The 25,909-nt window shown below is 47.0% G+C and overlaps 1 protein-coding gene across 2 annotated transcripts in view; it reads left to right on the forward strand.

The window, feature by feature from the left end:
- The window catches only part of RASAL1 (RAS protein activator like 1), a 47,443-nt gene that overhangs the window by 15,573 nt on the left and 5,961 nt on the right, over nt 1-25,909 (forward strand). For both annotated transcript variants that reach the window (XM_043988074.1, XM_043988062.1), the window contains exons 6-17: nt 488-569; nt 1,246-1,368; nt 2,857-2,945; nt 3,726-3,843; nt 4,474-4,627; nt 9,476-9,540; nt 10,079-10,191; nt 15,200-15,392; nt 19,517-19,654; nt 20,229-20,373; nt 21,527-21,699; nt 25,255-25,392. In XM_043988074.1, the coding sequence (XP_043844009.1) occupies nt 488-569; nt 1,246-1,368; nt 2,857-2,945; nt 3,726-3,843; nt 4,474-4,627; nt 9,476-9,540; nt 10,079-10,191; nt 15,200-15,392; nt 19,517-19,654; nt 20,229-20,373; nt 21,527-21,699; nt 25,255-25,392 (1,531 nt within the window). The remainder of the gene's footprint in view (nt 1-487; nt 570-1,245; nt 1,369-2,856; nt 2,946-3,725; nt 3,844-4,473; nt 4,628-9,475; nt 9,541-10,078; nt 10,192-15,199; nt 15,393-19,516; nt 19,655-20,228; nt 20,374-21,526; nt 21,700-25,254; nt 25,393-25,909) is intronic.

Consider the following 25,909-nt stretch of genomic DNA (forward strand, 5'->3'; position numbering starts at 1 on the left):
TGAATAACTTATAAGGTCTATGTAGGATCCTAGATTTAGAGCTGGAACAAACCTTAGGGGTCATCTGGTATTGCTCCCACATTTTGTAGGTAAAGAAACTAAGGCTCAGAGGGGTATGAAATAACTTATCCAGGTAAGGGGCAGAGGTAGTAAGTAGGATTGGAAATGAGGTCTACTGACTACCGATCTACCCTTCTTAACACTGTACTCTTGATACTGACCCTTAGAATTCTAGAATCAGGAAGCAGTGTGGTGTGGTGGAAGGAACAGTGCATTTAGATTTAGGAACCTTTGTTTGAATTCCAGCACTCCCATTTACTCATATATGACCATGGGCGAGTTGTTTTTCTGTATCTCAGTTTACACATCTGAAAAACAGGAATAATAATCCTTAAAGCATCTTATATGTTGGGCATGGCAAATGTGCTTTGTAAACCTTCAAGCTCTGTAGACATGTGGTGTTATTCCCTTCCTTTTCTATCTTCAGCGACCTGGCCCCCCGAGACCTCTCCGGCACCTCGGACCCCTTTGCCCGCATATTCTGGGGCAGCCAGAGCCTTGAGACAATGGTGAGATGGGTCTAGATGGAGCCCTGGGAAGGTGGCAGGGGGTATATTGGTCCTGGGGTTGAGATGGGGAGAAATGATGTGTAAGCTACGAGTCTGGGTTTGTCAATGATGGGGGACCTGAGTTGGGAGCAGTGAAAGTTGGGCAAGATCTTGGGCTTGATGCTCTGAAGTCATCCTGGGGGATGGATCTGAGTGCTTAAGAGAGTAGGGAGAACCTTTGCAGAAGAAATTCCTCCCTGGGATATAAGCTGAGAAGCTGCCTCCCATTCCCACCTACTCACTCCCTTCTTCTCTTCTTGAGGCAGGTAGGTGGCACAGTGGTTAGAGTACTGGCCTTGGAATCAGGAAATCCCGAGTTCAGATCCTACCTCAGATGCTTATTAGCTATGTGACCCTAGGCATATCACTTCCCCTCTGCTAGCCTCAGTTTCTCATCAAATACTTGTGATGGTGGCGATGATGATGATTCCCTGGGGATCCAACCCTGTTGGTGTCCTTTTAGACACTGTGCTGCCCATATGTAGGGAGGTGTGCCTAGAAGAGTCTTGGGGTCAGAATTCAGGTAATTCTAGGACCTGTTATTGGGAGGGAATGGAAGGGAATCCAGTTCAGCTGCTCTCAGGTGGGTGGGGCAGGCTCCCTCTTCTCTCAGCTGGCCTTGATCCCCTCCTCACAGACCATCAAGAAGACACGGTTCCCCCACTGGGATGAAGTGCTAGAGCTTCATGGCGAGGAGGGCCCGCTCCGTGTGGAGGTGTGGGACTGGGATATGGTGGGCAAGAATGACTTCCTGGGAATGGTGAGTCAACCACCAGCATGGAGAACTCAGCTGTACCTCACCCCCGAGGCCAGCAAATGGAGTCATGGGGTAGGAGGGGTTATAGGCAGAGGATGGAGAGAGTAGGGCTGGGAGACCTGGAGGCAAAGTGGGGTGAGCACCATATGTAACTGCATCGGGGGTAAGAGGACAGGGGAAACCAGGATTGGAATGGCAAGTCTTCCAGACTTTGATTAGGAGGTTGTAGAAGAAGACAGCACAGGGTAGTGGTTTGAATGCGAAATTCCACTCTGTCATTATTTAATGGCTCTGTGGCCACAGGGTTGTCTCTTTCAGTCTTAGACATCCCTTTAAAACTATAGGCAGAGGGGGCAGCTAGGTGGCACAGTGGATAAAGCACTGGCCCTGGATTCAGGAGAACCAGAGTTCAAATCCAACCTCAGACACTTGACACTTACTAGCTGAGCGACCTTGGGCAAGTCACTTAACTCTCACTGCCCTGCAAAAAAACCAAAACCAAAACCAAAAAAACTCCAAAAAACTAAAGGCAGGGGGCAGGGAAGCTAGGTGGCACAGTGGATAAAGCACTGGCCCTGGATTCAGGAGAACCAGAGTTCAAATCCAACCTCAGACACTTGACACTTACTAGCTGAGCGACCTTGGGCAAGTCACTTAACTCTCACTGCCCTGCAAAAAAACCAAAACCAAAACCAAAAAAACTCCAAAAAACTAAAGGCAGGGGGCAGGGAAGCTAGGTGGCACAGTGGATAAAACACTGGCCCTGGATTCAGGAGGACCTGAGTTCAAATCTGACTTCAGACACTTGACACTTACTAGCTGTGTGACACTGGGCAAGTCACTTAACCCTCATTGCCCCACAAAAAAACCAAACCAAAACCAAACCCAAACAAACAAACAAAACCATCAGCAGGTTGGTTGAAGTCCTGGGTCACAGGACCACCAATTTGGAACTGAAAGAGATCATAGAGGCCATCAAGTCTGAAACTATCCCCTACCTCATCTCTTAGAGCACAATAGGAGATAACACAAGCAGATCTTATAGTGTTATATATCATTACAATGTGACATAGTATTAGTTATATCAATAATTTAATGATGTTAATTATGCATTGTAATGATATTAATATACACTATTATTATTATTTTATTATTATATAGCACAGTTTGTCCACTTTATGGGTTTCCCCTTCATTTCCAGTTCATTGCCACTACAAAAAAGAGCAGCTACAAATATTTTGTTCATATGCAGACCTCACTCCCTCCTGCCCCTATTTTACAGATGAAGAAACAGAGCCAGGCAGGGAGATGGAGGGTCATTTGTCCAGGGTAATGCAGGCAGTAAGGATTAGAGGTAGGATTTGAACCCAGATCCTATGACTGCAGGTCCTATGCTTGTTCTACTGTATCATGACCTGCTGTGTCCTAAGCACTCCCCTGGCTCTGACCCTGCTTTAAATGACAAACACAAGAGTTGGTATTTAATCCCAGGTGGAGTTTCCTCCTGACATCCTGCTCCAGTGTCCCCCCAGTGGCTGGTTCCGTCTGCTACCCTTTGCCAGTGCTGAAGAGGATTCTGGGTAAATGAAGGGTTGACAAAGAGGGGCCCCTGAACTGGATGGGATGGCCAAAGACAGTGTTTTGGAGTACTTATGGTGGAGGGATTTGGAATTTCTGTCCGCCTCTCTCCCCTCATATATTAAGAACCATCCATGGGCTCCTCTAGAGCCTGTCCTGCCCTCTCATCCCAGGGATGAGGCAAGGAATTTAGGCCACTTAGGGGACTCAAACCTCTGTCTTGGGTCTTGCCAACAAGTTCAGTACCTGGCGCCTCATCCTTTGGGTGGGTGGGTGGGTGGTGGTGGTGCTGGTAACTGAATTCTGGGTTGGTGGAAGACTTGGATCCATTACTGAGCTTATTGAGATTGTGCCAGTGAGGAGAATGGGGATAGGCATGTCTGGTGTGTGTGTGTGTGTGTGTGGTGTAGTAGTTGAAGCATTTGGGCTTGGACTTGCACTCGTGCTGTGTTACCCTGAGCAAGTCACTTCTGTTCTGTGAGACTCAGTTTCTCCCTCTGTATAATGAGGAGGTTTTACTAGATGGCCTCTGAGGACTCACCTAACTCTAAATTTATAATTTTATGATTCCATGGTACTTGGAGGAGAGATTTTAGGTGGTAGATAATGGGGATGCCCTGTCCATTGGCTAGTTCTTCATCCTTTGCTGGAAAAGCTATGGCTGAGATATATCTACTCCATCCCCTCCTCCCACATCAAACATATGTTTCAGTGTGGAGATATCCTTCCACTGATGTATGTATGTACCCGCACTAGCTTACATGTACTGGTGATCCTTCCAGGGGTAAGCTGGGAGCTCTTCGGCTCAAGGTGCGGCTGGCTGAGGAACGCATCTTGCCTTCCGTGTATTACCAACCCTTGATTGAATTACTGGTGGAATCTGTTTTGTCACCGGCCCAGGTAGGTTCCTCTCTCAGGGTCCAGTGTTGGTTTTTCCCCTTTGGGAATCATAATGGAGGATAGGATAATGGGTAGAAATCTGGTCTTGGAGTCTGATTTAAATATCATTTCTGGCGTTTACTGGCTATGTGACCCTGGACAAGTTATTTAACCTCTTGGAGCCTCAGTTTCCATATTTGCAAAATGAAGATAATAAGACCTGTTGAAGCTATCTTGAGCCAAATCTGCAAGTGAGGAAAGAGTTCTAGTCTGATACATATTCATCGTGACTCCAGGCAAGTCCTTTGACTTGTCAGTGCCCTAGGCAACTGGTGGAGGGAATTTCCTCATCTGGGATTCCCCAAACCAGTGAAAGCACAGAACCCCATAAAGTACCCAGCTCATAGACTTGTCAAGATGCCAAGGAGACATTGAATTTTAAACCTAAGTGCTGTATGAATGTCAGTGATGATAGGTTTCCTTTTCTATCGAATCCCCCTTCCCACCCACTTTGATTATCTGGGGTGACCGAATTCCCATCCCACAGAGGATGGATGATTGGGCTCTTGGCAGGGTACCCTTGGAAGTTAGGGAATCAAGGAGAACCTGTGGGACAACCCCTTACTTCCTCATGGTATGTGTGTGCCCTAGGATGACACTGTGACCCCTTTGGCCATGCTGGATGAAGTGAGCTCTGGGGAGAGTCGGCAGGACATTGCAACCCAACTGGTGAAAATATTCTTGGGTCGGGGTCTGGCTGTGCCCCTTCTGGACTACCTCAATCTTCGGGAAGTGTCCCGGACCAGTGAGTAACCCCTCCAGTCCATTTCCCCACACATAGGATTTCTCCTCACTTTCCATAGAGAGACAATCCGACTCCCTTCCTAGAAGCCTCCAATGGAGTGACTGCCTGTTTATCCAACATTGGTAGGGATGCCCCTTAGAGTTAGCCCTGGGGTAATGGGAGGGGCAACAGGCTTGGAGTCAGAGGACCTGAGTCCTTTGCTGTGAACTCATTGTGTGGGCCTTCAGTAAGTAAGTCCTCTGGGCCACAATACCCTCGTGGGTAACATGAAAGGGGTGGACTGGATGACCCATGGGGATCTATTCCAGCTTAGACCTTCTGTGATTCTGTTAGGAATCTGACAGAATGGATATTTTTTAGCCATACTACGGAAAAGAAAAGGTTCCCAAAAGAGGGGGGTCCTGCTCAGGGGGAATGTGATGTGTTGATGATAATGGAGGACCAAACTTTTCTCTTGTTTCTGTTGTATTCACCAAAAGGATTCATTCTGGGGTAAGAAAAGGATAGAACAGAAATGGTTAATTACTCAGCCAGTCAATAAGCATTTATTATATGGCTGCTATGTGTCAGGCACTGGGCTAAGCACCAGGGAGACAAAGAAAGGCAAAAGACAGTCCCTGCTCTCAAGGAGCTCACAGTCTAATGGGAAAGCCCATGTGCAAACAACTCTGCACAAACAATATACAGCCGGGAAAAATGACTGCTTTGATCCCCAGGATAAATAAATAGGAAGGTAGCAAGAGATTCCCTTGATCCAATTCCACAGAGATTTTAAAAACACCTATTCGATGATAGGTATCCTGTAATAGTGGCCAGAGAGCAGGCAGAGCTGAATTTGAGTCCTACCTTTGAAATTTTACGTATGTGTGTGTATACATATATATGGGGAGAGAAAGGGGGAGGGGAGAGAATGAGGAGAGGGGGGAGGGAGGATTGTGTGCTTCTGGACAAGCAACTCTCCCCCTTGGTGCTCCAGAAGCTCTCTGTTATTACAAGTTGCAGAGAAGGTGCTGACCTGCTTTGATAGAAGTTCTCTCCTTTGGGACTTCCTTGTTACCAAGGAAGTCACAGCTCCAGTTAAAAAAACAACCAAAGGATTCTTGGCACTGGGCTAGGGGATGGAGATACAGACAAGGATGAAGCCGTCCCAGACAGCCAGGACCTTACATTCTGTGGAGGGGTACAACATAGGCTCATAGGTTTAAAGTGAGAAGGGTCCAACCTCCTCATCTTACAGTTGAGGAAACTGAGGCGAACAGATGTTAAATGACTGGCCCAGGGTCACACAGCAAGTAAGGCCAGATTTGAACTCAGTTACAGTACTCTATCCACTGTTCCATTTGTACCCAGAAGCAAATACTAGGCAATTTGAAGTGGGAATGAATAATAACAACTAGGATGAGAGGGTTCAGGAAAATCTTCAAATATATGACACCTGAGTTGGCCCTGGAGAGAAGGCAGGGATTCCAGGAGGTGGGAATGAGGAGGGAGAACATTTCAGGCATGTAGAATAGCCAGGGCAAAGGCATGGAGGGAGAAGATGGAATGTGGAGGTCAAGGAATGACTGATTGGTCACTTTGACTGGAACATAGAATGCACGAAGGAGGAGTAATAGGAACTAAGGTTAGAGATGTAGGGGGGAGCCGAATTTTTGAAGGCTTTAAGGGGCAAGTTGAGGCATTTGTACTTTATCTTAGAGGCAATAGGGAGCCACTAAAGTCTTTTGAGCAAGGGAATAACATGGTCAGACTTGTGCCTTAGGGATATTCATTTGGGAGTTGTGAGAAGGATGCATTTGCCATTGCGGGATACTAAAAGCAGGGAAACATATTGGGAACTCTTTCACTAGTCCAGGTAAGAAGTGAGAAGGGTTTAAGCCAGGTAGTGCCCTTGTGAGGATTGAGAACAGGATAGATTTGAGAAATGTGGAAGCAGAATCAGGACTCGGCAACCGCTTGGATATAGGGGGTGAAAGAAGTCAAGAGAAGGCTCGTGGAAGACCTTGAGGTTGTGAATCTTGTATTTCCAGAGGAAATAAAAAAAAAACTAGAGATGTTTGGAGGGGGTGGGTTGTCTGGTGGAGAGAAGAGGATGCATTCTGTTTGGGGCATGTGGAGTTTGAGATGCATGTGGGACAGCTATGTGGAGCTGTCCAGCAGGAACGTGGAGCTATGTTCAGCAGAGAGTTTCTGACTGCATATACAGGCTATCCCCAAAGCCTCAGTGCAGTCTTAACCCTTAATAGTCAACAGTCAATAAATAGCCAATAAACATTCTACTATGTGCCAGACACCATTCTAAGTTTAATAGCTTAAAAATACGCTAAGACTGGGGGCAGCTAGGTGGCTCAGTGAATAAAGCACCGGCCCTGGATTCAGGATTACCTGAGTTCAAATCCGGCCTCAGACACTTGACTCTTACTAGCTGTGTGACCCTGGGCAAGTCACTTAACCCTCATTGCCCTGCAAAAAAATACACTAAGACTTTTTAGACACTGTATTTAGATTTGGGAGTCATCAGTCTAGAGATGCTAACTGAACTTGAGGGAGCTGGTGAGATTAACAAGAGAGGTAGTATATCTAGGGAATAGGACAGAGCATTGAGGAACACCCATAAGGAAGGAAAGAAGCATTAATTTTTTTTTAAGTGAGGCAATTGGGGTTAAGTGACTTGCCCAGGGTCACACAGCCAGCAAGTGTTAAGTGTCTGAGGCCGGATCCGAACTCAGGCACTCCTGATTCCAGGGCCGGTGCTCCATTCACTGCGCCACCTAGCTGCCCCAGCATTCATTTTTTAAAAAGTTTTTATTATTGCCTTCTGTTTCTTACAGCATCTTAGCTATCCCAAATATCTATCCCCATTCTCCTGCTCCCAGAGAGCCATCACATATGACAAATATAATTTTTTGGAGGGGGAAAAAGTCAATGCAACTGATTGATACATTGAAAAAGTCACCAAACATGTGCAATGTGCAACATCTGTGGACATCACACCTTCACAAAGGGATAGGTTGGGGCTGTCTTTTCATATTTCCTCATTCTAGTCCCACTTGATCTTCATAATTTTGTTACATTTACTTTTGACTTATTTGTGTGTCTTTGTTCTTCTTGTTTATATTATTGTAGTCACCACGTATATCATATTCCTGGATCTGCTGACTTCACTGTGTCAGTTCATGTAAATATTTCCATGTTTCTCTGTATTCGTCACATACACCATTTCTTGCAGCACAGAAATATTCCATTACATTCATGTACCACTTGCCCAGGGTCACACAGCTAGTAAGTGTCTGTGACTGAGTTTGAGCTTAGATGTTACTGATTTCAATCCCATAACTCTAACTTTCTGCATCTGGTTGGATAATGATGTGGCAAAAGAAACTGAGAAGGCAAATAGGAAGAGAACCAGGAGGAAGAAGTTTCATGAATCTGGGAAGGGAGAGGTGATTGACAGTGTTAAAAGCTAATTTAGAGGTCAAGTGGGAAGAGAACCAATAAAAGGCCAGTGAATTTAGTGGTGAAGATGAGAGTGTAGAACTTGGAATCAGGACAACCTGAATTCAAATCTGATCTCAGACACTCACTAGCTGAGTTACCCTAGGCAAGTCACATCATCTCTGCCTGCCTCAGTTTCCTTAAAACACCTATTAGGGAGAATAACACCCACTTCCCAGGGTTGTTGTAAGGCTCAATTGGGATTATATTCCAGGCACTTGTGGAGTACAAAGGGAGAAGACAGGTCCTGCCCTCGCAGAACTTATAGGGAGACATGTTCATTTGTGGGTGTATACAAAATACAAAGGAAGAAGCAAAATAGGTCCTGCCCTCAAAGGGCTTACATTCCATTGAAAGAGACGTGTTCGTTTGTGAGTATATACAAAATAGATACAAAGGGAGAACCAAAACAGGCCCTGCCCTCAAAGGACTTACATTCTATTGAGGGAGACAACATATTCATTTGTAGGTATCTATAAAATAGATACAAAATGATTTGGGGAAAGGATGGCATTAGCAGCTGTGGGGAGGGATCAGCAAAGGTCTCACATAGGTGGTAGTGCTAGAGCTGAGTCTTGAAGAAAAGACAAGTGCTTCCAAGAGGAAGAGATGAGGAAGGAAATAGTATTGCAGCTATATGCAGCTAGTGCAAAGATACGGAGCTGGGAGATGAGGAACAACAAAGGCCAGTTTGACTAGGAGGACAGAACAAGTAATGGATAATAACATTGGAAAGGTAGGTTGGGGCCAGATTGTGAAAGACTTTAAATGTCAATCAGAAGAATTTGAATTTGAACCTATAAGTAGTAGGGAGTCAGAGGTATTTATTGAGTGGGAGAGTGACATGGTTAAACCTATGCTGTAGGAATATCACATTGGCAGCTACATGGGAGATATATTGGAAAAGGGAAAGACTTGAGGCAAGGTGATATCTCCTAAAGCTGGAAGGGACCTTTACTATCATCTTGTCCATCTCCTTCATTTTACAGATAAGGAAATTGAGGCCCAGAGAAGGGAAAGGCCTTGGCCATAGTCACATAGGTACTAGATAATGAAGCTGGGAATTGAGGACTGGTCCTCTGACTCCAAACCCAGTGCTTTTCCCACTCCGTTAGGCTGCCTTCCTTCCTGTTGGTCTGTTCCCAAAAGGCCTTATGGATGATAAAAGTTACTTGGCCCTGTGCATCTGTTCTGAAGATTTCTCCTCTTCAGATACCATTCTATTGACTGCCTAGGGCACCCTATGGGGATGCCCTAGACACCATCCTGAGGCAAGGGGAGCTGTCCCCAGCTCAAAGATCTCCATGCACAGTCCTACCTCCTGCTCCAGGGGCCATGTCCCTTCTCTTCCAGCGGATCCCAATACCCTCTTTCGCTCCAACTCTCTGGCCTCCAAGTCCATGGAGCAGTTCATGAAGGTGAGTGCTCTCACAGGGTATGAGGCCTCCTGAGACTGCCCCTGTTCCCAGTTCTAGCCCTAAGATGTCATTTAAGCCTCATCTTAGTTGGGGCAGAATATTGCTGACTTGAGTAGGGGAGGGGGAGATAGAAGTCTGGTTTCAGTCAATAGGGTGGTGTGGTATCCTGTCTCTCACATTGCTCCCCCAAGGCTAGTCTATCATAGAATCAGAGAACTTGGGTTCAAATCTCATGTCTGATACTTACTACCTGTGTGTTATTGGGAAACTTTCTTGTGCTTCAGTTTCTTCAACTGCAAAATAAAGGAGTTGGACTACGAGGGACTCAGAGGTCCCTTTCAGCTCTCAATCTATGGCCATGTGACCTCTCTGGACCTAAGTTTTCTCTATAAAATGAGGGGTTTGGAATAGATGGGCTCCCCGGTCCCTCCCGGCTCTCAAACTTTTTTCTTAGTCCCCATTCCAAGATCTGGTTCATCTTTTTCTCTCGGTTGTACCCTCTTTTTCGTGTCTCCTTCCTACATGTTCTTTTTTGCAGTTGGTGGGCACGCCTTATCTCCATGAGGTCCTCAAGCCTTGTATCAACCGCATCTTTGAGGAGAAGAAATACATTGAGCTGGACCCATGTAAGATAGAGTTGACACGGACCAGGTGTGTAGGGGTATCGGCTCAGACCTTTTGGGGTTAGAGAGACTTATGGATGAGGAGGAGGAGGAGGAAGAGGAGGAGAAGAGGAGAGGAGGAGGAGAAGGAAGAGAGGAGGAAGAGGAGGAGAAGGAGGAGGAGGAGAAGGAAGAGAGGAGGAGGAGGAGGAGAAGGAAGAGAGGAGGAAGAGGAGGAGAAGGAGGAGGAGGAGAAGGAAGAGAGGAGGAGGAGGAGGAGAAGGAAGAGAGGAGGAAGAGGAGGAGAAGGAGAAGGAAGAGAGGAGGAGGAGGAGAAAGAGGATGATGATTAAATAGATAGACCCTTTTACATCCCAGAAATCATAGGCCTAGGCCTAGAATGCTCTGCGTACATTGGATCCTGGATGTGATCCCTTCCCAAATTCTGGGGACAGATAATTCTTTGTCCTGGTGGTTCAGGTCGTCTTGGACCTGCCTGTCATTTGTCCGACTTTGGCCATAGATTCATCTGGTCATAAGGTTTAGAGCCATAAGGGCTCTTGCAGGCCATAAGATCTACCCCACTCATTTTACAGATGAGGAAACAAGGGCCCAGCTATATTAAATGACTTGCTCAGGGTCACATAGCTAGTATAGAGACCTGACTGCTCAGAGTCAGGAAGGGCTGGGTTCCAATCCTTCCTCAGACACTTATTAGCTGTGTGACCTTGGGCAAGTCACTTAACCCCAATTGCTTTAAACATCTGGGGCCATCTCCAGTCATCTTGAGGCATATCTCACCACTGGACCCAGATGGCTCTTGAGGAAAGAGTGAGGCTAGTGACCTTGCACAGCCCTGCCTCACTTAAATCAACTTCAGTGCAAGTCATGACATCTGTCATGGGCTTCTTTGAGGATGAAGGACAAACAACAACAACAACAATTAGCTGTGTGACTTTGGGCAGCTCCGTTAACCTCTGTTTGCCTCAGTTGCTTTATCTAAAAAATGAGGGGGTTGGGTTCAATGACTTCTAAGGACCCTTGTAGTTCTAACATCAATGGTCTTGCTGATGATCCTAAATGATGCTAAATATTTGAGGAATCCAGCCAAATCCAGAGCCCTATCCATTATACTTCATGGATTATGTATAGGATATGAAGTATAAATGTATGTAAGTATAACGTCTTCTCAGTCCTCAGTTTTTGGGGGCAGGGCTGGATTTGTCCGTGGGCTATATGTGTGGGGCTTGTCACCTTCCAGATGGAAAGGGCAGCCCAAGGCTCTCTGCCTAAGCTTGGGAAACTCAGGAGGCTGAAGGGTTGGGGTGGAGATAATGGTACTGCTTCAAGCTGATTTGGAAGCTGATTGGGCTCAGGACCAGACAAGGGGAACAGCTCCTCAGCTGAACTGAGCTAGAGTGATAGGCTTCCCTAGCAAGGGAGGGTGAGCCAGGAAGGGGTAGGTGAAGGGCCAGGGCGTAGGTTCTTGGGAGACTTCTGGGCCACTGGAAAAGAGGGTGAGAGAGCACTAGGAAGGCTGGGGCCAGAGAGGAGGGGGGCGGGGCTCTCAGAGAAAACTGACTGCAGAGCCCAGAGCAGAGTGATGGGAATGGAGAGCTTGGGGGATTCTCTCCTAAGGTGGAGAATTGCCCTTGAGGAGCTGGAGAGAATGGAGCAGAGTCTGGGGACAGGGGGGATAATGGAAAGCCAATCAGTCCATAAACATTATTAAGCACATAACATGTTCCAGGCACTGGGCTAAGTATCTGAGGATAGAAAGAAAGGCAAAACCATGTCCTGCTCTCAGGGAGCTCTCATTCTAATGGGGGAGACAACTACTTGCCAAATACAATCAGTCCAAATGGAAGGGAGTCCCAAGGGAACACACCAGCACTGGGGGTGGGGGTGGGCTAAGGAACTGGAAAGGCCTCTTACAGAAGGTAGGGTTTGAACTCAATCTTGAAGGAAGACAGAGGAACTACAAGGCAGAGAGGAGAGCATTGTAGGCATTGAAGATACAAGGGCATGGGAATGATAGATGGAGTATTGAACTGGAGGAACATTTTGGACTGAAGAATAGGTGGTGGTGGGGAAGAAGACTGGAAAAGTAGGAAGAGGCCAGCCTCTGAAGAGGATGAGGAGCCAAATAAAGGATTTCATGTTTGATCCTGGAGAGAATTAGGAGCTCAGTTGAGAAGAGGGGTGACATGGACATACACTTGTACCATGTGAATCTACACTTCAGGAATATTAATTTGACAGATGAGTGGAGGATGCATTGGTGCTGGGGAGAGATGAGATGGGGATGCCAGTGAGGAGGTTATTGTCTGGGTAAGAGGTGACAAAGGCCTGAATGGGACAGCGGCAGTGTGATGGGAGAGACAGGGACCTGGAGGGGAGATGTGGCTGTGGTCCTTTGCTCTTGAGGAGGACCAAAGTGACACCACTGTGTTAGAGTCAAGGTACAATGTGCCCAACTGTGGCTGATCAGACACTAGTATGAGCTCAGAAGGCTCTACCACAGGTTGGGCACAAATAGTCCATGGGAACATTAGGGATGGATTCTCTTAATTTGTGAAGGTGGGAATGACCGGATTTGGCAGAGGGATCCTCAGTATAGAGCTGGAAAGGACCTCTGGAGTGGTTGAGGCAGATTAAGTGATTTCCCCACAGGTTAATGTCAGGCATGACATTTACACAGGTAAATTACACAGGTAAATGTCAGATATGGGCTTTGAACTGAGATATTCTGAGTGCTCTTTTCCTTAAACTGTGCTGCCCAGGTGATGTTTCCTTAAAGCAGCCCAGTTGTGGAAAGGGGTGTGTGTGTGTGTGTGTGTGTGTGTGTGTGTGTGTGTTTGAGAGAGAGATGGACAGACACACACACAGACAGAGACAGAGAAACAGAGAGGGAGGAAGGGACACAGAGGGACACAGAGAGAGACAGATGGACAGAGGGAGACAGAGAGAAAGAGAAAGAGACAGAGAGAGTCAGAGACAGGGGCACAGAGAGACACAGAGAGACACAGAGACAGAAACAAGGACACAGAGAGAGATGGGGAAGAGGGGAGGGAGTGAGGGAGAGAGAGAGAGATTTCTCACTTTCATGGGGGTGCTAATGAAGGTGGTTAAAAACAGGAGTCTGGCAAGCTGTGGCAGGACCTATAAATAAATTCACCGGGGCCAGAATACAGGAGTGGGCAGCTAATAGATGAGGCAGGGGTTCACAGAGAGGGCGCAGCTAAGGATTGGCCAATAAGGCTGAGAATTCCCAGACAGAGGGCTTTCTTCACCTTTGGAAGTCTCCCCAGAACCCACTTCAAGCTTCTAGAAAGGAGGTCCCATTTCCTCCCACCCCACCAAAGAAAGGTAAGACCCCCTTTCATCCATTCTCTTTTGAATTTCCCTAGAGGCATCTTAGTTGGGTTGCTAAGCAACTCGTCTCAGGGGATGCTGAGGAGGGTGGGGTCTTTCCTCCCATTGGCTGAGAGGCCCCCAGGGGCCGGGGCATCTCCTTCCAGGGCCTGGGTAACTGGTCCAGCCAACTTGTTAAACCAAGCCCCATTTATGCATTAATGGGAGAGGTGACATATGTCCATTTTTACAAGCACCTCATGGAGAAGATGCTCCTGGAATTTGATTTCTAACCCATTTGTGACTAAAGGGTAATTATTCCATGGTAGTTGTGGTAGAGAGGGGACCTAGTAGAGGGACTTTAGGCCAGATATGCCCCCCTGAAGGTTTATTACTTAGGGAATGTGTTCTGCCACTTTCCTTAGTTGATCCATTCAAATACAGGTGTGACTGACCTTTAATGCAACTTTGTTTTTTGGACTCTGAGAGGACATATGCCCCCTGGCTGAGGTTAGAACCAGTGGGGCAGAGGCGCCCTTAGGATATGCTAAGACCCAGAGTGTATCCTGCCTCCTATATGTAAGCAGTGTTGCCACTCCCTGTGTAGGACATGATTTCTTATTCATTTAAAGCATCAGGGATGGACTGCACCACCCTGAGTTATCCATTCATCCAGCCAATATCTGGTGGACCAAAGACAAGCATCAGAAAGATTATTGGCCCATGGTAGAGTTGTGATCTCTAGCTGGAGAGGGATGCCTCCTCATGAAGCTACCTGGCCCATCTGAGATCATACCAACTCAGTCCTTTTTCTGGGTCCTGCCAAACTCTGCTCTGGGCTCTGTCCAGGTCACTAAGTCCACTAAGCCAGTGGGGCAAGGGCATAGCCTTGGGATAGGACTCAGGACAGCCTAAGAGCCTGGGTTGGGAGGAGTTCTTCTGCATCTCACCTCCATCCTATTCTACACAATTCTAGCCTTCCAGTTCTGGAAAGAAGGGCCCTTAGAAACTAAGATGATGGAGCTGGAGAAGACCTTAGAGCAGAGGATGTTGGAACTAGAGGAGGGAGAATCCAGTCCCGGTTGTTTATTTGACAGCTGGGGAAGCTGAGGCTCAGAGAGGGGAAATGTGACTTACCTGAGATCATACCAATAAACTAATGCCAGTCTCCCCTACTTAGACTCCAAGCTCCTTGAGGGCAGGACTATATTATCATAGTCTCACAGGACTTAGAGCTGGAAAGAGACTTAGAATCTTCAATGTCAGGACTGGAAAGGACCTTAGAATATAGTGTCACAGCTGGAAGGGGCCTTGGAACAAGCTTGGAGAAGCCTTAGAACAGTGAGTTCCAGAGCTGGGAGTGAGTTTAGAACACAATGTCAGAGACAGAAGCTCAGTCCTCTCATGGTGATTGATGGGGACGGATGGGGAAACTGAGGCCCAGAAAGGTGATTTGCCTTGGGTCACACAGGCATAAAGGAGCTGAGCCAGCATCTGAACCCAGATCTAAGCTCCCTGCTCTTAGTGTGATGCTCTCTGTCCTAATTACCTCTCTCTTCTCCCATAAAGCCTTGTGGATTTGGTTGAGTTCAGCTAAGCCTTGTTGCCCAGGGCAGAAGGCTCCATCAAGCTGAATGGGTACTGCATGAGCCCACAAGGGCAGCTCACTCCTCTCTTGCCTGGCTTGGGTTCCATCCCTACAGGAGAATCTCCTTCAAGGGCACCCTGTCTGAGGAGCACGTGCGGGAAAACAGCCTGGGGCTGCTGACGGGATACCTGGGAGAGGTCCTGGAGGCCATCACTGGCTCAGTGGACAAGTGCCCTCCAGCCATGAGAGTGGCTTTCAGACAGCTGCACCGGAGGGTGGAGGAGCGATTCCCAGAGACTGAGCATGAGGTGGGAAGAGGCGGGGGTGGGAGAGAGGGGGAGAGGGAATGGGCTTGGGAGCACGGGGACAAGGGGAGGCAGGCACAGTCTGGAGGCCATTTCTCACCAATGCAGTGCCCTGAGAAGCTCTGATTCCTACACAAGCTGGCGAGGGACCTAGGCCAGGTCCTGTTATCTTCACTTTACAACTGGGAAAACTGAGGCCAAGAAAGCATAGAATGTCAGGGCTGGGAGGATTCTCAGAACAAGGAATGTCAAAGCTGGGAGGGGCCCCAGAACAGGGGATGGCAGCACTGGGAGGGACCTTGGAATAGGGGATGTCAGGGCTGGGAGGGACCTTATAGATTTTGTCTAACCTCCCTATTTTTTTTTTTTTTTTGCGGAGCAATGAGGGTTAAGTGACTTGCCCAGGGTCACACAGCTAGTAAGTGTCAAGTGTCTGAGGCCAGATTTGAACTCAGGTCCTCCTGACTCCAGGGTTGGTGCTTTATCCAATGTGCCACCTAGCTGCCTCTAACCTCCCTATTTTAATGAAGAGAAAACTGGGGTTAGAGGAGTTGTGACTTCTTACTATTCAGCAGAGCCAGGCCTGGATCCCAGCTCTCTTGTCTCTAAGCCTCTGCTCTTTCCCCCATACTGTATGCTGTCTCTTGGTGAGTAAAGATAGAGAAACTGAGACATGGAGAAACTCTTCCCCGCCCCCCCCATAGGGTCAGGGACCCTGGACTCTCTTCCCCCCCATAGTTGGGGCTCTTTCTGAAGCCTCTCAAGCCAGGTCCTGTTAGGAGCTCCAGGGGCTGCACCAGATAGAACCCTTGGTCTCTTATGATTCCAACTAAGCAGATGAAGACGTATGCAACAGATGCTTAAGAAATGCTCAGTGATCGATTGGTCTCTAATATTTCCCAGTAGAGCTACCTGACGCAGCCCAAGGATTGGCATTCTCCCATCTCTCCTTAGGGAGAACCCAAAAACATAGGACAATACTCCTGCAAACCAAAGATCACTTACTGGGGTCCCTGTCTTCCAAGTGAATAAAATGTGTGACTGTCTAGAAGGGCGCTGTGTTTAGAGTATTGGACTCAGAGTCTGAACACTTGAGTTCAAATGCTGCCTCAGACACTTGCTAGCTAGCTGTGTGGTGCTAAGCAAGTTCCTTAACTGCTCTCTGCCTCAATTTCCTCATCTGTAGAATAGGGATAACAAGGGTCACATGAGATCGGCGAGGAGCTTTGTGAGCCTTAAAATGCCCATGATGATGGTAGGGCATTTATGGGGCACTTTAAGATTGTCGAGGCACTTTTCGGAGGTTATCTCATTTGATCCTTCACAACCCTGTGAGGTGGATACTATTATTTTCCTTATTTTACATATGGGGAAACTGAGGCCCAGAGAGGTTAGGCAATTTGCCCAAGGTCACCCTAGTTGTTTCAGAGGTGGTACTTGAATCCCGCAGAACAGGCTGATACCAACCCTCCAATTCTGACTCGGCCCTCCCTTCCCCCAACCCTCCCCAGGGGATCGAGTCAATGAGACACTTGCTGAGGCTAAAATTAGCCTGGAACAATGGAGGTGAGTGGGAGGCATTGAGGAAGCAGTGAGGAGCAGGGATCTCACTCTGAGCATCCTAAAGATGCCTGGGGAAGCAGGCTGGGGTGGGAGGGTCTCCTGGCATCCCCTCCCAGTGTCTCCCTAAGGGAGGTTCCCAGGACACCAAGCTGGGACAGAGACACCCTTAAACCATTCTGGAAGGACCAGTTTCTAGATGAGATCATGGGAGAACAAGATGCCCCCACCCTTGGGAGATAGGGATGTGATCCTTGCCTAGCATAGCACTCCAGGACAAGAATTGGTCAGCACCCCAGAGACCAATGAGGCCGGCCCACCCCTATTGCATCTCAGCAAGTGACCACCCAGCTTCTGCTTGTAGACCTCCCCTCCTGAGGCAGTCCACTTCCTATTTGAAACAGCTCCAGTTGTTAGGAAGTTGTTCCTTATATCTGACTGAAACTTTCTCTGTGGCTTCTACCCTTTTTTCCTGGTTCTGTTCTAGTCTCCTGCTTAAATACAAACCCTAAAAAAACCCCAAACATTACCCCCAAAGTACCCACCAGCACATACAGAGACACACAAATAAACAAAACCTGAGTACTCTTCTCAAAAGCTAAATATAACCAGGATAAGGGGTGGAGTGGGGTGGGCAGGGAAGTGGGAAGTTGGCATTTTGGGCTGCTGAGAAATCTGACTCGAGATGCCAGCTGCATCCTGGTTGAGATGTTAGTGGTGGTGGGGCTCTGGTGGGGCTTCTTCCCAGGGCCTGACTGACAGCAGCAAAGGGCTGTGGACAGGCAGAGAGAGAGACAGAGAGAGAGAGAGAGAGACAGACAGACAGACAGACAGACAGAGACAGACAGAGACAGAGAAACAGAGAGAGACAGAGAGACACACACACAAATACAGAGAGAGACAGACAGACACACACACACACACACAGAGAGAGAGAGAAACAGAGAGAGACAGAGAGACACACACACAGATACAGAGAAAGACAGACAGACAGACACACACACACACAGATATCTCAATCCCACTCTGTATTTTGTGCCACCTTCAGAAGTATTGAACATGGACCTGCAGAGATGATAGGATTGAGGACTTTAAAAATATCTCTCGGGGGCAGCTAGGTGGCGCAGTGGATAGAGCACTGGCCCTGGAGTCAGGAGTACCTGAGTTCAAATCCAGCCTCAGACACTTAACACTTACTGGCTGTGTGACCCTGGGCAAGTCACTTAACCCCAATTGCCTCACTAAAAAAAAAAATAAATCTTTCCAACTTTCTAGTTTTACAAATAAGGAATTGAGGCTCAAAGAAGGAAAGTCACTTTTGGGGGAAATGTTTCATTGATCATCCAAGCAAGCATTCATCAAGCACCCACCAATGTGCCAGGCTTTGTGCTAGGCACAGTATGGACAATGATAAATATGAAACAGTCTACCCTCAAGGAAATTGCATTGTATTCGTGCCCCCCCCATTTCTGCCAAATCCTTGGGACTTCCCAATGACACCCCCCCCCCAATAGAACCCTTCCTCATTACAAAAAGTACAGTTAAGCAGATTGAATCAACTTAGTAGCCATGTCTGCAAACATATGCCTCATTCCATACCTACAGCCCTCCCACAGCCAGTCTTCTGGAAGGTCAAGTTGACCCTGTGTACACCAAAGTTTTGAAGCCTTTTAGTATCGTTTTCTTTCACCCCACTGTGGCCACTGTATAAATTGTTCTCCTGGTTTTGCTTATTTTGTTATGCATCCCACTATACAAATCTCCCCAGGTTTCTCTAAAACTCGAGACCATTCCCTTAGACTAATCTACCAAGTCATTGGTTAAATTATTCGATGGTAGAGGGAGTTCCTAAACTGGGAGTTCTCATAAAGTGACTTCCAAGGTCACGAAGATAATAATGGAGTTTCAAAGGGAAGCCAGGTTGTCCTACTGCAAATCTAGTATTTTTTTTCCACTGTACCATGCTGCCTGTTTCCCTATCTTTTTGTTTGTTTTTGGTGAGGCAGTTGGGGTTAAGTGACTTGCCCAGGGTCACACAGCTAGTAAGTGTTAAGTGTCTGAGGCCGGATTTGAACTCAGGTCCTCCTGACTCCAGGGCCAGTGCTCTATCCACTGTGCCACCTAGCTGCCCCTTCCCTATCTTTTTAAAAGCATTTCCATTAATTAATTAATTCTTTCATTTATCTGTCTATCTATTTATTTACTCATTTATTTATTCACTCATTTATTTATTTGCTTGTTTATTTATTTATTCATTCATTTAATCCATTCATTCATTCATTCATTTATTTATTTGCGGGGCAATGAGGGGTTAAGTGACTTGCCCAGGGTCACACAGCTAGTAAGTGTCAAGTGTTTGAAGTGGGATTTGAACGCAGGTCCTCCTGAATCCAGGACCAGTGCTTTATCCACTGTGCCACCTAGCTGCCCCCTCAGTTTCTCTATCTTGCAAAAGAAGGAGAGGGGGTTGAGGAGAGCAATAGGGAGAAGGCTCTGAGCTCTTTAGATGTGATGGCAAACATCAACCCCCCTCCCTCATATCGTGGGGCTGTTCTCTTTATGTCCAGGATGTCAAGTATGTGGCTATCAGTGGCTTCCTCTTCCTCCGATTTTTCGCTCCTGCCATCCTCACCCCAAAGCTCTTTGATCTCCGGGACCATCATGCAGATCCCCAGACCAGCCGTTCCCTGCTGCTACTTGCCAAGGTATCTGTGGGGCTGGCGGTGTTGGGGATCGAGGAGGTGAGGCCGGGGAGGCCTCACACCAAATGTGCCAGATGCCCTCCTGGGGAGACCACTCGGATCTTGTGCCCATTAGTCATTCACTCAGCCTTAGTATGTATGACTCAGTTGAATAGAACATTCTTAACATCAGGGAAGTTTTGGAAGGAGGTGGGATGGATATGTCTGGAGCAGGACCTCTCAGGGTTGAGGGAACTGGAAGAAGGGAGAAGGAATTAAAGATGAAATTGCCTAGGTCTGGGACTGTTCTGCCCCAAGGCAGGATCTTATCCAGAGAGACATTGACCTCCCCCCCAAACGACGCCCCCTCAGGCCCTTTCTCACTTAGCTACATTAGCAGGAGGTTGGAATTTGGGAGCCCAAAATTTCTTTTGGGTCACCAGAGAGAAGAAGCATGCCCCCTGCCCTGGTTCCCCCTTCCTCCACCAGAATCCTTCAGCCCTGAGCTGGCCCCTCTTCTGAGATGGCAGTGGGGAGTGGGCCAAGGAGAAGCTGCCTGCAGGATGACCGGGGCCCTGCTCCATTGTTCTCCTACCAGGCAGTGCAGAGCATTGGCAATCTGGGCCAGCAACTGGGCCGGGGAAAGGAGCAATGGATGGTCCCCCTACATCCCTTCCTTCTCCAGAGCATCACCCAGGTGAAGGATTTTTTGGACAAGCTGGTAGACATTGATGCTGGAAGTGGTGAGTTCTGCTGGCCAGGCTGTGACCATCCTCAGGGCAGCCTCTCCTCATTCTATCCTGGGACACAACTTGGGTCTGAACTCTCCCTCCCCTTCCTTCCCCTTCCCCCCTCTTTCTCCCTCCTTCCTTTTCCCCCTCCTCCTTCTCCTCTCCCTTCCCTCCTCTCCCTCTCTTCCTCTTCCCCTCTTCCTCTCCCTTCCCTCCCCCTCTTTTTCTTTCTCTCTCTCCCTCTCTTCCTTTCTCTCTCCTTTAGCTCCTTCTCTTCTCCTCTCCCTTTTTGTGTATGGAGAAACCATAAAATAGAAAGTGGATAGAGTGCTGGACTTGGAGTTGAACCCTGCATTTGACACTGAGCACCAGACCATACCCTAGGACTTATCTACCAAGTCATTGATTACGATTTGCAAAGATAGAGGGAGTTCCTAGACAGGGAGTTCTCACATGTGGGCAAAATCATCAATCTGTTAAATAATTTTGCCTACATATGATTTTTTTTTTACCCCCTTGTCAGAGCTGGGAGGGGCCTTAGAACGGGATGTCAGAACTGGGAGTGGGGGGCTTTGAATAAGGAAGGTCACAGCTGGGAGGGGCATCAGAGATCTACTCATTTCATTTTACACTTGAGAAAACTTGGGGTCCAGAAGGTGAAGGTTCTTGCCCCCATGATATACAGCCCATAAGTGGCAGATTGGGTAGTAGAACCCAGGACTTCTACCCTGAGTACAATGTTCTTTTCCCTCTGCCATCCCACTTTCCTGGAGGCCATCAATATTTGGAGCAGTTTTGTGAGAAGCCTTAGTCAATGCCACATGAATGAGATGAGTGGAGACCTTTGCGTCTTCTTCAGTCATTCAGCATTCATTCACTCACTCAGTCAGTAAAGTAGCTGGGTTTATGCGGGCTGTATGTGGGGGGAGGCAGCAGCAGTCCCACCCCCACCGCTGGGGTACTTGTGGGGCCTCCTTAGTCCAGAAGCCCAGGCCAGCACCAATGCGCTGTCCAGGCAGGGGCCGAGGGGCTTGGTTTGCAGTTTGGATCCTGTGGGAGAGTTAGGAAAGCAGATTTTCTGGAGCCTGGCGGGGGTGGGATGGGAGTGTGTGGGGGGGGGCTGTGGCCTCACTGCTCCTCCTGTCCTCCTTCCCCTTCCCCCCAGCCTTGGAGGCCCAGCCAAAGCTCCTGCTTCCTCCATCGGCCATCATCAAGGAAGGCTACCTGCACCTTCGGAAGGCTGAGTCGGGGACCCTGGTTCCCCGCTTTGCCTTCAAGAAGAGGTACTTTTGCCTTAGCGGCGAGACCTTCTCCTATTCCAAGGCTCCCGAATGGCAGGTAAGGCTGCTCTCCGAGGTTCGTCCTGAGGAGGGAGGAGAGGAGGGGAGGCAGAGGGGAGAGGGGAGGGAAGAAAAGAGGAAGGGGGAAAGGGGGAAAGGCGGGGGGGGAGGGGAAAAGGGAGGGTGAAGGGGGAGGAGGAAGAGGGAGCAGACGAGGAGGGAGAATGAGGAGGGAAAGGAGAGAGGAGGGGGAGGAGAAGGGGGTAGAGGGAGAAAGGAAAAGGGAAAGGGACCTTCAGTGCTCTCTTTTCCCATTCCTCCTCTTCCCTTGCCTCTACTCCCTCTGCCCCAGCTCTGGCTGCTGAGCACTGTAGTCTGCTGCAACACTCACATGGGCACACTGGGATCCCTGTCCTCCCCCTTCTCCACCTGTATAAAATGAGGAGGTTGGATTAAGTGACTGTGAAGGTCCCCTCCATAGCTAAATCTCTGAGCCTTATAGGTTGAGCCTGTGACATGTGGTGGATGTCACACACAGATAGACACATGCAGACCAGCCCATTCCCATGAGAAAAATGCTACACAAACTAAATCATTCTGTCAGTGCGTTATCACCATCCTCATCAGTCAAGCATCTATTAATTGCCTCTTGTGAGCCAGTCACTGCTCTAGGTGTTGGGGATATAAGGACATGATAGAATCAAGTCTCTCCCTCAAAGAGCCTAGATTTTGTCTGGGGAGACAACACATATATAGATACAGAAGGGTTTTAAAATTATATTCAACCTTAGTTTTCTCAGCTGTAAAAGAGGACAATGATGACACCTGCCTTCCAGGGTTATAGGGATCAAATGAGATATTATCTGTAAAGTGCTTTGCAAACCTAAAAGCATAATATAAGTGCTAGATAGTAGTAGTAGTGGTGGTGATAATAGTAATAGTAGTAGTAGTGATAGTAGTGGTAGTACTAGCACTACTAGTAGTAATGTAATAGTGATAGTAGTAATAATTATAGTAATCATAGTAATAGTAATAGAAGTAGTAGTGATAGTGATGGTAGTAGTAATAGTGATAGTAGTAGTAATATAGTAGTAATATTAATAGTAGTGGTAGTAGTAGTGATAGTGATGGTAGTAGTAATCATGGTTGTAGCAATAGTAGTAGTAGTAAATATTAATAGTATAAGTAATAATATTAATAGTACTAGTAATGGTAGTAGTAATAGTGATAGTACTAGTAATAGTGTTTTTAGTAATAGTAGTCATAATATTAAACCAAAATATAAGTGCTAGATAGTAGTAGTGGTGGTGATAATAGTAATAGTAGTAGTGATAGTAGTGGTAGTACTAGCACTACTAGTAGTAATGTAATAGTGATAGTAGTAATAATTATAGTAATCATGGTAATAGTAATAGAAGTAGTGGTGATAGTGATGGTAGTAGTAATGGTAGTTGTAATAGTGATAGTAATAATAATGGTAGTAATATTAATAGTAGAAGTAATAATAGTAACAGTAGTAGTCATAATGGTAGTAGTAATAGTGATAGTAGTAGTAATATAGTAGTAATATTAATAGTAGTAGTGGTAGTAGTAATAGTGATGGTAGTAGTAATCATGGTTGTAGAAATAGTAGTAGTAAATATTAATAGTAGAAGTAATAATATTAATAGTACCAGTAATAGTGTTTTTAGTAATAGTAGTAGTAATATTAAACCAAAATGTAAGTGCTAGATAGTAGTAGTAGTAGTGGTGATGGTGGTGATAATAGTAATAGTAGTGATAGTCATGGTAGTACTAGTAGTAATGTAATGGTGATAGTAGCAATAATTAGAGTAATAGTGGTAGTGTAGTAGTAATAGTAATAGAAGTAGTGATAGTAGTAATGGTAGTTGTAATAGTGATAGTAGTAGTAATAGTGGACAATGTCTAGGGTCCCTTCCAATTATAAATTCTATGACCTGAATAACATTATAGGATCAAAGATGGAGAGCCTCACTGAGGTCTCACACCTTCCTTTTTTGGGAGAAAACTGAGGTGAAGTGACTTGCTCACATTACATAGGTAATAAGTGTCCAAGACGGGGCAGCTAGGCGGTGCAGTGGATAGAGCACTGGCCCTGGAGTCAGGAGAACCTGAGTTCAAATCCAGCCTCAGACACTTGACACTTACTAGCTGTGTGACCCTGGGCAAGTCACTTAACCCCAATTGCCTAAAAAAAAGAAAAAAGAAAAAAAATGAGTGTCCAAGGCAAGATTTGAACCCTTCTCTCACAACAAGCCTATCAAGCAGGCCCCACAAATATTGTCCTTCAGAGAAACATGACTGAGACCATCTTGGAACATCCCTGATAATTAGAACTGAATGACAAATCAATTCTTATGAAATCACAAAGAGGCTTTATGAGACAAAGTGTTCTCGAATGTCAAAGAGGGTTATTGTGGAATTAGAACAGGAAACATAGATACCACAGAATGTTATAGCATCCTTAACATCTTTACACTATTGCTTAATGAATTCCTCCTTCAAAGCTATCAAGGTGTAAAGTGGTGCCATGCAGGACAGGAACGCTAGGGGGCGCCACAATGCACAGAGCTCAGGGAGTGGAGTCAGGAATACCTAAGCTTAAATCCAGCCTCAGACACCTATGAGCTGTGGGATCCTAGACAAATCACTTTACTTTTGTCTGCCTCAGGTTCACATCTGTAAAATGGGGATAATAACAGCAACTACCTCCCAGGGTTTTCGTGAGGATCAAATGAGATCATATTTGTAAAGGCAAAGTACCTGGCACATAGTAAATGCTTAATAAATACTCGTTTCCTTCCTTCCTTCTTTCCTTCCTTTCTTCCTGATTCTGCAAGTCATTTAGTCTCTCTCAGCCTCAGTTTTCTCAAATATAAAATGGGCTTAATACTTGCACCTACCTCCCAGGGTTGTTGTGAGGATCAAATGAGTTAAAATTTGTAAAACACTTTGAAAACCTTAATTGCTAGTCATTGCTTTTGTTGTCGTTATTATCTTCAAAACAGTCTGTTTCCCCTTGTTCAAACAAGGGGCTTATGTGACCATGATTCAATCTGGTTTTCATCCACCTTCATTTTTTCAGATGAGGAAACTGAGGCAGGCAGCAGTGAAATGACTTGTTGTAAGACACACAGGAAGGAAGCTTCTGAAGCAGGATTTGAATTAGAGTCTTCTTGGTGATGAGAGCTCTAGCCACTATGACCCAATGCCTCCCTAAGCTCAGTTCAAACCAGTCCAGGAGACTGACCCACACTCACATATTGACTGGCCCAGACCCATAGGCAGTGGTGACCCAACTCACCCCCAGGACCTGCACATTCACACATACACATATAGGTGCCCAAACACATGGTCACAGATGCCCACACTGACTGACCAGACAACCAAGGAGCCAGGACTGAGGAGCTCAGGGGGTCCCTTGTGGTCATCCTGGGTTCTGCAGCTAGAGCACCTGCATAGGGTCAGCTGGTGGGGACATCTTGGGGGCAGGGGTCCGGTATGGGAGGGTAAGTGGGGGTGGGAGGGGAGCCTTCCTTCCCTTCCTGCCTTTGGATCAGTGTGAGCAGGGTGTGGGGCTGGTCTGGGGCAGGTGCGGACCTCCGTCCCGGTGTGTAGAATCTGTGCCGTGGAGAGGGTGGACGAGAATGCCTTCCAACAGCCGCACGTGATGCAGGTCATCACGAAGACCAGGGACGGGCAGCTGGACACAGCGTACATTCAGTGCAAGGTGCGAGTGCTTCATCTCCCTTCCCTTCTGTCACCCACAATCCCTCCCATAACCACCCTGGTCATTTGGATCTCAGCAGAGACCATGGCGTCATAGGTTCTGTCCTTCACCCCCCTCCCCCACATTTTATATAGGGAACTTCTGCATGAGGAAATTCCCCCTACCAATGCAGGTTACCACTCCTCTGCAACTTATAATCTTTGAGAGGAACCTATAGCACTGAAAAGTTAAGTGACTTGCCCCTGGAGTCACACAGACAATATTGTGAAAGGCAGGACTTTCACTCAAGTCTGAATTCAAAGATCTTATCTCTGTCTACTAAGCTATAATCAGCATCATCATTATCACCACCACTACCACCATCATTTCATCATTGTGTCTTCTTCTTCTTCTTCTTCTTCTTCTTCTTCTTCTTCTTCTTCTTCTTCTTCTCCTCCTTCTTCCTCCTCTTCCTCTTCTTCTTCTTCTTCTTCTCCTCCTTCCTCTCCTCCTCCTCCCCCTCTTCTTCTTCCTCCTC

This window comes from Dromiciops gliroides, chromosome 1 (assembly GCF_019393635.1).
Source record: "Dromiciops gliroides isolate mDroGli1 chromosome 1, mDroGli1.pri, whole genome shotgun sequence".
NCBI classification, from domain to species: Eukaryota; Metazoa; Chordata; class Mammalia; order Microbiotheria; family Microbiotheriidae; genus Dromiciops; species Dromiciops gliroides.